At 32.7% G+C, this 13,150-nt stretch overlaps 1 protein-coding gene across 1 annotated transcript in view; it reads left to right on the top strand.

Moving 5' to 3' along the window:
• Positions 1-12,981, top strand: part of LOC144978825 (uncharacterized) — a 78,975-nt gene extending 65,994 nt beyond the window's left edge. Inside the window, exons 7-10 of the mRNA XM_078925373.1 lie at positions 948-1,080; positions 6,575-6,732; positions 7,124-7,303; positions 9,512-12,981. Of these exons, the coding sequence (XP_078781499.1) occupies positions 948-1,080; positions 6,575-6,732; positions 7,124-7,303; positions 9,512-9,654 (614 nt within the window). The 3' untranslated portion in view covers positions 9,655-12,981. The remainder of the gene's footprint in view (positions 1-947; positions 1,081-6,574; positions 6,733-7,123; positions 7,304-9,511) is intronic.
• The last annotated feature ends 169 nt before the right edge of the window (positions 12,982-13,150 follow it).

Genomic DNA, 13,150 nt, shown 5'->3' on the forward strand with positions numbered 1-13,150 from the left:
GGGGGAGGGAGAGAGAGAGAGAGAGAGAGAGAGAGAGAGAGAGAGAGAGAGAGAGAGATAGATAGAGAGAGGGAGAGTAAGCGAGAAAGATAGATAGATAGAGGGGGAGGGAGAGAGAAAGAGAGAGAGAAAAGAGAGAGAGAGAGAGATAGATAGATAGATAGAGAGAGGGAGAGTAAGCGAGAAAGATAGATAGATAGAGGGGGAGGGAGAGAGAAAGAGAGAGAGAGAGATAGATAGATAGAGAGATAGATAGATAGATAGAGAGAGGGAGAGTAAGCGAGAAAGATAGATAGATAGAGGGGGAGGGAGAGAAAGAGAGAGAGAGAGAGAGAGAGAGAGAGAGAGAGAGAGAGAGAGACCACATCCACGTATCCTTTTTTTAAACAAAAGAAAATAGTCATTCGGAGCCATTAGGTCCATGAAACCCGAGAGCATCCCAGTTCCTATTGCGTGAAACGGATTGTAGCAATTGCTTGCTACCCTTTAGATAGCAAACTAGTCCATCGCAAAGTGCTTTCAGCCAGAACTAACAGGTCCAGCTACCCAATAATTCATGGATAGATCAAGGGATAGGGGGGGGGGGGGGTCAGAGCAGATTTCGACCTCACCGGGAAATGATCTCGGTCCCTTTGAGTGCGAAGCGAGTGTTCTACCACTAAGCAATCTGGACCCTCTTTTATAAATAACGGTTATTCGCCCCCCCCCCCCCCCCCCCCAAAGGAGATTTTGTATTTTCAAAACTCGGAATTTTATTATTATTATTATTATTATTATTATTATTATTTTATTATTATTATTATTATTATTATTATTATTATTATTATTATTATTATTATTATTATTATTATTATTATTATTATTATTATTATTATTATTATTATTATTATTATTATTATTATTATATGATTTTACCTTAAGATGTTTATTTTTCTTCAATACCACAGGCTTCACTTTCTCCAGTTCGCATTCGAGTCGCTGCGGTACTGCTACTGGTAGCTCCAATATCAGTAATCAACAGTCACCAGTAAGCATGAGTACAGGTGGCGGTTTGGGAGTCCTGGACGAGACCAACGAGAAGTAAGTACAGTCCCTATATTATTATTATTATTATTATTATTATTATTATTATTATTATTATATTATTATTTTATTATTATTATTATTATTATTATTATTATTATTATTAATTTTATTATTATTATTATTAGATTATTATTATATTATTATTATTATTATTATTATTATTATTATTATTATTATTATTATTATTTTGTTGTTTGTTGTTGTTGTTGTTGTTGTTGTTGTTATTATTATTATTAGTATTGTTATTATATTATTATTATTATTATTATTATTATTATTATTATTATTATTATTATTATTATTATTATTATTATTATTATTATTATTATTATTATTATTATTCTATTACTAATACTATTATTATTATTATATTATTATTATTATTATTATTATTATTATTATTATTATTATTATTATTATTATTGTTATTTATTATTATTATTATTATTATTTATTATTATTATTATTATTATTATTATTATTATAAATAGTGAAATACCTGTCAAATGTCATAGCCATAAAGATTGACATGATGTCAATATACTGGTTGATCATGAAACTGGTCTATCAAATGATGACGTTGTTATTGTTGATGGTCGTGACATGATGATGATGATGATAAATACCATGAGGATATTCAAGGTCTTATTTTATTATTTCTAACATATCCAGCAATGCGTTTAGAAAGAAAAATGAAAAAATATCAAATACTGATTAACATAAATAACAATGTATAAAAATGGGAGTTTGGCTAATACTTCATTTGTCCACTTGACAGAAGGGCGCGATTAAAAAAAAATTCTTTGTTTTAATAAACACAATACATGGCCATCCAATAAATAAATAAATAAATAAATAAATAAATAAATAAATTTAAATAAATAAATAAATAAATAAATAAATAATAAATAAATAAATAAATAAATAAATAAATAAATAAAGAAAGAAATATTTAAATAAATAAATAAATAACTAAATAAATAAATAAATAAATAAATAAATAAATAAATAAATAAATAAATAAATATATTTTTATAAAATGAAAGAGAGGGGGGAAAACAAGTAACACATGTATAACATCTATAACTCGGAATTCTGGATCGAATTATAGATGTATTCATACATGTCTATTTCGACCATTTCAATCACATTGAAACAAATGACAAAAATATTTTGCGTGAGAAGAAAGGTGTTATAAACAATCCACGCAAATGACGCAAATAAACATTGTCGGACGAACACTGATACAGATATCTCCTGCCTGATACGTACGAAACACCTCTTTCTCATTTGGAACCGGAAATCGATTGGTTAAAAGGTCTCCCAGCTTTTTATTATTATTATTATTATTATTATTATTATTATTATTATTATTATTATTATTATTATTATTATTATTATTATTATTATTATTATTATGATCACCGTACAACATAGACTCTTGTGCGGCTATGTGGTCTAGTCGTATGACACTCGCTTTCGGATCGGAAGGTCCTGGGTTCGAGCCTCGCGCTCGGCGCATAGTTGAGTCCTTGGAAAAGGCTCTTTACTCACATTCTCACCGTACTCAGGTGTAAAATGAGTACCTTCCGTTAACAGCGTTGTCTTTGTCCGAAAAATTGTAATATCGTCTAACAGGCGTCATGTCCCGTCCTACATGTTAAATGTTGCTGTTGGCCAGGGACCCCTTGTAAAGCGCTTTGAGCACATTTAGTGGATATTGCGCAATATAAAGCTCAATTTTGTTTTTTTAAATATTTTTTTATATTTTTAAGTCTCAAATCCGAGACTTCAAGGAATTTTGAAGTTTAAGAGTTGTGTTTATAAGTTGGAAGTCTATATCGACTAGAGAAAAAGTGAAAGTTTTCTCGGCTTTAAAACAAGGTGTTTTGTACAATTTTATAACTTTGCTGTTCAAATTAAAGCGCCGAACAGGCGACATTGTTGTCAATTTTGTTTTAGCAATACGCAACTGTTTCAGCTGAAATTCATCATGGGGAAAAAAGAAGAATGGTAATTTGCAGCTCAGCAACTTCAAGAAATCTTCATAATATTTAAAGAATGATTTGCAAAAGGCATTGTAAATACAAATGAATTTCAAAAACACACGTGGATAACTGATCCCATAATATATCTGATGTCAGCATGGCGTGTCTGTGTTTTTGTTTTCAGTTTCAGTATTGTTTGTGGGCAGAGCGTTCCAGTCACGTTTTTTTTAACATCGGAAATTTTACTTGTTTTTTTTTTTCGATTTTCTGTGTTTGTATGTTATGCGGTGATGTGTTATATCTTCGAATTGTTTACACATCATAGAGTCCGATAGTCGCTTTTTCTAAAAGTTTGAATGTTGATGGTTACTGGAGATGTATCATGGATGACAATGCAGCGTCAGTCAGTTGCCAGTGCACTTGCCACGTTGCATGAAATCTCGTTATTCAATTCCTTATGTATTGCCAATTCAGTGACCTGTTGGATTTCATAGCCTGGGTAATCATGGTCGTTGGCAATAATGAATATACATTTTATAGTTGTTAGCAGAGGTTGGTATCGTTCCATTTATGTTGTTGATGTCATAGCGTGACGATAGGTACTTTTTACTGAAGGTTTTGGGCTATTTGCATTCGAAAAAGCGATTTGTTACAGTTTCATTTCAGTACCCGCACTTCACACCATTATTAATTTACCTCTTATTCTCCATGAATCTAACCCTGAATCATAATTTGATGGTCTTGTAATATTTTATAAACGTCGAAATTGTCATTTTTTTTTATTGGACACCGCAGTTTGAAGGATGCATATTATTATGCTAGTTGTTATTACATCCAGAGAATCATCATTTTTTTTTTGGGTTGTTGTTGATGCGTCCCCTCGTTTGTTTTCGGCGAGAAACAGGTATCAACAAGTTGGTGGTTTTTAGTTTGGAGGGGAGGTTTCCATATTATGCAAATTAATCTCTAGTCATTTTAATAATAATAATAATAATAATAATGTAATAATAATAATAATAATAATAATAATAATAATAATAATAATAATAATAATAATAATAATAATAATAATAATAATAATAATAATAATAATAATAATAATGATAATAATAATAATAATAATAATAATATAATCTTTATTGTCCAAATAAAAGGCAATTCATGTGAGGTAAACAGTTTGGTTCATGGTATGAACATCAACACATTTACAAATACAGACACAGACACTAGTTTATGCCATTTCTTTTTCTTCATATTATGATAATATTCTAAAGATTGAGTGAATTGAATCGACAAGTAATGGTCTATTTTGCATTTAGAGTAATTTATATTTTGACATGACGCAACATGAATAAAACAGGGTGTCTTTCCCTGACTTCAGAGACTTTATAATTCTAAAATTATTATAGATATTAGCATCTAGTTTTCACCATCTTCTACAAAAATGCCACACATTTATTCCCATTTGTAATTGATCTTGATTACATCACCAACGTAAGCAAAATGAACACAAACTTAAGAGACCCCATTTTTCTCTCCTTTTATTTCGGAGTCACAACAATGCGACAAAGTTCTCTTTGTGTGATGTGATTGCATGAAACAAAGTCGCCAAAAGTTACTCACAACTTTTCATGGCCCAGTTTGGCAGACCATTACAGGGCATGTAAACGATTTCAGAAATATATTTTTTTTTTAATTTAAAAAACAACCAAAAAATCCCAAAATACAACCGAGTAGTCTATATTTGCTAAGACACAAAGTGAATGTTTGGCGTTGGATGATCAAACGAGTTATAGGCCCATCTTTCTTTTCCGTGAAAACTGTCACTGTAAATGTCTTCTTCTTCTTCTTCTTCTTCTTCTTCTTCTTCTTCTTGACCTCCTATGATATTTCTTTCTATCATTGTCTTAGAATCTGATTACTTAGTTTTTGTCCTTGGCTGAGAGGGAAGCAGTAAAGTCAAATGTATAGTTGTTTTTTTTTTTTTTTTGTGCGATGGTATTTTTTTCTTTTATCATCTCTCCATTGTGCACTGTTAGACTTTTTGTTTTAAGAATATTATGTAAACATTTGAGTGTATTCCTTCTAGTCGGATCATGTCCTTGTGATCTCAAACTAAGCAGGCTAATATTATGCCCTTGAAATCTACTTCACTTCCCTATGTGAACCAGTCCCCCTTGTCTTACTTTCCTATGGATGATTGTAATTGAAGAGTGGTTTTCCAAAACTCCGTAACTCCATTTTCCCCCATTTTGAGATATTGAGGATTATTTTCCCTAAAATTTCTCAATCGGTCTATTATTTTGCGATATTTAAACTTCAAATTCACACAAATCTAAGGACATTCTTGTGTCATTCGATGCTTCATATAAAATTTACATTTAAATTTATCTCATGGATTGACAATCTCAAAAGGCCTTTTTTATCTATTGATTTTTTAAAAATCAAACATGCACATATTCACGGAAGAAAGGGTAAATTGACTAATCTGCATATCGATCTACTTGTATATTGATTATTTCGTCTATCTGCATTTGAAACTGGTATTAATTGCCTTTTTTTCTATAAAGAGTCAATAGCCTAGTAGTTAATCATTCTCGCTTTTGCGGATTTAAAGATCTTGGGACTGGACTCCGGTGGAAAAAACTTGCGTTTTGTTATGTTTAAAAAAAATAATTTATCTATCCTTAACAGTCTGTGTTTGGTAGAATTCAAAACGCATTTTTAATATGTGTATTAAAACCAAAGCTTTTCGAAGCATATTGATATGCCATTTACAACTGTAAACCTGTTCCCCATTCAGTCGTGTGACACACAGAGCATCTGGTGGGGTATCGCATCGTGACTTTAGCAGACGGGTCTGCCTTGATTGGGACAAGTTTTGAAGGAGGGTTCGGGACTGTTCATGAATGTGGACCGATGGGAAGGCTGTCGTTGCATTTTAGTGTTGTGGGAACCATCAGATGTGGTTTTAGTTTCATTTTATAGTTTCCATTTTTGTCTGGGTTTTGCCTCACATCGTGTCATCCATTCAGCAACATTTCCCTTCCTGACAAAACATCTCTGGGAGATTTTTAGCTTGGCTCTTTTCCTCATTCCCTCAAGGACCAATTTCATTGCTGTAGAGTAGTTCTTTCTTGCATTTAAGCCCATTGAGCCCAAGTTCGGTCTAGTGCTATAGTATTAAACGGACAATAACAATTGCTTGCTACTCATTGAAAGTTAAATAAGTCGCAGCTACCCAATCAGTGCTTGATGGGCTAGAGGTGTGTGTGTGTGTGTGTGGGGGGGGGGGGGGGTCAAATCAAAACTCGAAACTCTCTTTGCTTGTGGAGCAGATACTCTACTATTTAAACTACATAGACACTCCTTACCCCGATACATATCATTACTGATACTGATACGCAATAATTATTGTCTGGTTATGTCCTCAAGATATCTCTTTTGGACGTCTTTGCCATTCACAAATATTTCTTATTTATTTTTGATTTTCATGACAGCATGACAGGCTACTCGAGCACACCATCCAATATGTTAAGTCCCAGACCTTTACCTCCCATCGGTCACCAACTTGTGAGCGGGCAACACCCCATGGTCAGCATGCAGAATGGAGGATCTTATGGTCATATAGGATGCCTCTATAATCAACCCATGAATGGTAAGAACTCCATAAATTGACAATTAATGCACGTCCTCTTTTCTTTTCCTGCTCTTCCTCTAATTCTTGTTTTTTTTGTTGGTTTAAAAAAAAAAATTATTTTAAATTTTTAATTCATTTTTGTTTTGTTCTTCATGGTCTTATCTTCCTCCTTTTTGTCATACTCTCCACCCTCTTCCTCCTCCTTCTTCTTTCTCAACAATGAGGGATAGGGAGAGAAAGAAAGAGGAAGATATATATATATATATATATATATATATATATATATATATATATATATATATATATATAGAGAGAGAGAGAGAGAGAGAGAGAGAGAGAGAGAGGCTGTTTTTGCTTGCATGTGTGTTTGTTTGTTTATCATATCAGACCTTAATTTCTCTCCTTTTAGAAATGTATGAAGCACAGTCTCATCATCAATCCCAGCAACTCCTCCGTCCTCAATACCCTCAAGCATATGCTGGTCTGAATAGCTGCCGGATGGGTGCCATGCAGGCCCAGCGCATGATGAACATGCAAGGTTTCGACCCAGATTCCTTCAATCTTCCTATGGATGAAATAACACAGCAAGGTAAACGGCATGACAGTTTTTAAAATGTGCAATGTAATTAATTGTAGATTCATTATAGTAGTACTGTCTTATGAGGTGCATGCACCTCAATTTCTACAGGTTTTATTTAAAAAGACACGTCTCTTAAGCCCCCCCCCCCCGCCCCCCTCCCCACAATAACTCCCCCAAGCTTCTTGGCAGTGTTTTATTCGAGTATTGGGAGGGGGTCCAGAGTATTGGGAGGGTGTCCAGCAAGGTTGTAAAGTCGTCAACAAAGTCGTAAATTGTATGTTTTGGTCGAAAAGGTCATAAATGGTCGTAAATTTGCATCCATGGTCGTAAGAAATCGTAAAATAGTTGATTCAATGAATGCAAATTTTTAAAAGTTCATTGCGGATACAAAAAAATGACGAGGTTTTATCTAACAATGACCATTTTAAAAATCATAGGCATGCCAAAACAATGCGTCAGAAAACAATCTAACCATGACGAGGTGCATTGGTGGTCAGTTTTCTTCTCTGGGAGTCCCCCCATATCAAGTCTCAGGGATACTTTGACCCCATATGAACTTAAAACAAAATTAAATCATCGCCAACATCAACATGGGCAAATCCCCATTGTACCCCCCCCCCCCCAAGCCTCTTTAGCATCTGTTCCGACCATGTCGATTTTACAAACACCATCACTACTACTACTACTACTACTACTACTACTACTACTACTACTACTACTACTACTACTACTACTACTACTACTACTACTACTACTACAACTACTACCCAATACTGTTTCTGCTTTAAGCAGTTTGTAACTACCAACACTACAACTGCCGCTATTACAATAACCATTAAATTTTGCCTGTGGCATATCATCCGAACTAAAATTTAAGAGGAAAGAAAAAATATTTCGAAATATCATATTTCCATCCCCCCCCCCTCCCTCCCTCATAAACACACACACATGTCACGCGAATTAACTATACTAAAGGAAATTATTTTTTAAAGAAGGGTGATGCTTAGGTGTATAGCATCAGCCATTGGTTGCAGAAGAAAATGTTGATTTCCTAGGTCGTAAATTTTGTTTCAAGGTCGCATATTTTACTTTGAATTTTTGCTGGACACCCTGATTCAATAGATGGAATGCTTGATTAAATAGGTGTACTCATTTACCTACCATATTTACATGGTTTCATCACCATCGAAGCTCTTTTATTTTCCAGGAGACCACATGAAACCAAACTTCCTTTTCATAATTACAGTTCGTTCACTTGTTAGGTTTCATTTTCAAATTGGCAATTACATGAAGCTATCTAGAGAAGCAAATTTCTGCTCCAGTATTTGGCTTTTTTTTAGGGGTGGTGGTGTGTGGGGGGGGGGGGGGGGCGCAAAAGATCAGGGTGTCCCAATAGCTCATTTGACAGAGCTCTAGCTTCATCTGCAAAAAGACTTGAGATCAGTCCTGGGTGAAGGTAAGATTTTTTTGGGACCTCCCTATCCACCTTGCAGTGATTGAGTAGCTGGGTCTGTTAGATCTGGCAAAATGTACTTTGCCATAGACTAGTACCTATCCAAAGTGTAGGAAGCAATTGCTACTGTCTGTTTCATGATATAGAAACCGGGATAAACTCCGGCCGAATAGGCCTAATGGTTCTGAAGGACTGATATTTTGTCTTTTATAAACTCCTAGAAATGGAAAACCCAGGGACTCAGCTCTGGAGTTTTTTAAAGAAAATTAAATGTTCTGCACTGATTGCTCAAAAGGCAAATTATTCTCTCTTTCTGTTGTATCACTTTTTCTCAATATACTTTTTAAAGCATGATTTTACTAGAACTATTTGAAACTGTATCAGCTTTCGACCACAATTTTTCTTAAACCATTTTTGGAAAAAAAAAGCAACACACATTGCTCACCTGACCACTCATTCACACTCCTGCCAGTCACTCGTTCTCTGGAACAAAATTTGCTCTATGCATAAAAATCCTGATGTTGTTTATAATGCCAATGGAACAATTATTATTTTGACTTCAATGAAAACTGCTTTTTTCTTTTTCAAGATCTATGAGATGAATTTTTTGTCTGGTATAATTCTATTCCCTGAAGGCTTTAATGTGTCAAATGTGCGCTAGGAAGTGCTTCTCTTACTTTCTACTATTTTACATCTCTAAGCTTTCGGCAATTTCTTATTGATCTTATAATACTCTGAAACTTTTCTTTTTGATTTGGTTTTAGGTTTTACAGATGTTAACTCAATGCCTACAGTGGAAACAATGGCAATGCAGAGTGAGACCAACATGCAGCAATACTTACAGCTTAATGCAGTGGATCGGTGTAACAGTCGGATGTCGGCAGTCTTTGCAGATGGCACCTCATAGGGCGAGAAGATCAGTTCTCGTACCTAACAATGTTAAAAAATATATTCCCAAAAATGTTGAATTGTTACAAAAATGTTACTTGACGGTATTTGTTTCTGTATATATTGAATGTTACATTTTACGACCAACTTTGTACAGGTTTAATCAATTTGTATTATAAAAGCTTTGTAAAGAAATTGAAACATATTTTACAAATATCTAATGTCAAATATGTTCACACTCCATATACAAAACATGCTTTATCCGTTTGAAAATAATAAAGGTCATAAATGACTCGAAACTTTGGTGTATAATCCCATTTACTGTTAATATCTAAAGAAGATGTTGTAATAGTTTAAAACTATTATCATTAAGAGTCACTAATAGAGAATGATGTCAAGTCTGTTTGAACAAATTATAGTATTGAAATTTTGTAGTTGAAATTAAATGAAAGTAGGAAAGATAGTTTTGCATACTTGAAGTATATGTTACTTTGTATTTTGATATTATATATTTTCTAAACATTCCTCCCTTTATATGATAAACGATTGTCCGTTCCAAAATTTAAATCCATCAAAACTTCTTTTAATTGTTCAATATTTGTAATTTTCTTTAATTTCAGAATGTTTTTGTTTTATTAAAGAAAACTAATCATTACTTTAAAAGAGGATTTGATCCTGTGTTGTTATATATATATATATTAATGAAAAATCTTTGCAGTATTATCAAAACAGCAGCAATAACTTTGGTTTTTCGCGCATGTTTAATGCCATTTCCCAGTCAAATGACAAATGGAAGTATGTCAGACTCACTGCTTTATAATCAAATAATCACTCTCAGCCTGCCCAATTCATTATCAAATCAATTTTGGTGCAGCTATAAAAGTTCAACAAAGAACACATAGTAGCATTAGACATTTATATGTAATGATACACATGAAATTTCGAACAATTATATCTATCTGTAATAAAAAACACATGGAAAAATGTCTTGTCATTCTGCTAAAATTGTGATAATTTATGATTTATACACTACTAATGAAGATTTATTTATTGTAATATTTCTAGACTTTTATGTCTTATCTATAATTCATCAACATTTGAACACATTACAGAAATTTGTAATAATCAAATAATACTTGAGTCACTTGTTCCACTCCGAAAAAATTTCCATGATTTTTCTTTAATGCTCACACAATGACAAACTGTAAATGAAAGGAAAGAAATCAAACAAGGTTTCTCACTACACAAGTATCAGCACAAATGGTTTTGACGCAAATTACTTTTTCCGTCTCTTTGCAAATCTCACTTTCTTTTTGTTCAACCATTCCAATGATCTGTCCAGTTAAGTTATCACAATTGTGTGCATGTATATTATTTGATGGGAATATATATACATAACACATTACAGCAAACGTTGAACTTTTTTTGTTTGTTTTAGAACAGCACCACAAACAATTTTGCAAAATATGGTAAATTTGATTTACCTTCAAAACTACTGCATAGTAATCGTATAAACCAAAGTACAACCAAATGACTATAAGGATTTAAAAATAGTTATAACATTGCAAGGTTGTTAAACGATTAACATTAGCAAGTTTTGTTTTGTATTACATCACTACGCTTTAATTTACTTTCCTTATCCTCTTTCAACTTTCTGTCGAATCAAATTCAATTCTTTAATTTTATTTTGTGTGTGGTTTTTATGCGTTTGTTCAAATTTTACATTTTAAATACATTGCAAATTTGTTAACAGAAAACAACATATTTTAGCAGTTGTTAATAACAATCAAATAAATTGTAAATTGACATTGTTTTCTTATGAAATTTCATTTTCCACATTCTGCCACGATCATTATATATTTTTGAAAAGTTGAAAGCTTATAAGAATATTATATGTGTGAATGTCATTTATTGATTAGCATGGTATTTGTCACAATGAGCACGTTTTGATTCGATATCTGTACTATATAAAAAGTGTCAAAAGTGTATCATTTACAATGATTGAATTATTGTCATGAAAGTGATTTTTTTAATTTAAGTCATTATCCAGAAGGCAGGCTAGTATGATATACACATTCCACTATTATGTCTTTAGTCGACATATTCTGTCTCTTTCTCTCTCCTGAGAGGAGTCCTTTAACCTCCCGTGATGGGCAGGAGGTCACGCTGTGTCTTCTATCCCTTTATATCTGTTTTCCCGAGTTGCTTTCTGTCTTTGCCTTGGGTGCGATTGCTTAGTTTTGTCCCAGGCCTGGCTGAAGTCCTTGACTGGGAGAGAAACAGTCAGATGTATAGCTATAGTTTTGGGAGATGATATTTTTTTTCCTTGAAAATCATCTCTGTTATATATTGTTAGTTATGTATTCTGTATTATGTATTCAAATGTAAACATTTGAGTGTGTTTCTTTCGCTGGGATCCTGTGCTTGTGTCTGGATGAGACTTTAAGGTGATCTCAAACTAAGCACATGAATACACGTGAAATCTACATTTGTTTCCTTGTTGAACCAATTCCCCTTTGTCCTACTTTTTCTTGGGTACTTAAATTGTAAATCTAGAATATTTTGATTATTCCCTTTTTTTTTTTTTACTGGAGCTGATATGACCTAAATGTGTCGCATATACGCAATAAAACACATAAAAACAAATATCTCTCTCTCTCTCTCTCTCTCTCTCTCTCTCTCTCTCTCTCTCTCTCTCTCTCTCTCTCTCTCTCTCTCTCTCTCTCTCTCTCTCTCTCTCTCTCTCTCTCTCTCTCTGTGGAGTGTGCTCCCCCTGTGCGAGATACTTGTACATGAAATAAGTTGCATCAAATATTTATTAATTTTTGTGATGCCCGGAGTGTTGTTTATTCCAGTGTTAATAATTGAGAGAGTTCTTGTATAATTCTTTATCAATCCTCTATTGCATGATACACTTGCCATTGCCTGTCTATGTTGTCATTACAATTATAACAATCTATTTGTTTATTTGATACATTCCAGACCCATATTTTATTATGAGGCGTTAACAATTTAATTTTTTTGTTGTTGAGAATTTTGCGCTTCTATTTTGAGATTTTAATATATAAACTCATTCCATTCTATTGACTATTTAACTATATGTATAATTGATCACTTCATTATTTTTAGATGAATTTGCATTTAATTAAAATATCAATTTGTAGTTTTTAAACTTGAACAAATTGTATTATTTAGTTTATAAACACACAAAAAATGCCTTTGCATATTAATGGTTACGTAATCAATACAGAATATTCCTTCTTTGGTACAAGGGGTCATTTAAAGTATTCCTTATTTATGTCGTTTATGGGCTCTCTATTTTGATCAACCATAAAAAAAAAAGAAATAATAATGGCAATAATAAAATTAAATGAAAAAAAATGTGTTAGCGACTTGACATTAATAAGAGTTTACTGTCAAATTTGATCGTTTAATATAATTATGATTATAATAGGAACTCAGTTTCTCAAAATGTATTGGGTTCATCTTGATTATTTTCACGTTTTATATGTTGC

This window comes from Berghia stephanieae, chromosome 1 (genome assembly GCF_034508935.2).
Source record: "Berghia stephanieae isolate SIO BIC M18660-M18661 chromosome 1, UCSD_Bste_1.3, whole genome shotgun sequence".
Lineage (NCBI taxonomy): Eukaryota > Metazoa > Mollusca > Gastropoda > Nudibranchia > Aeolidiidae > Berghia > Berghia stephanieae.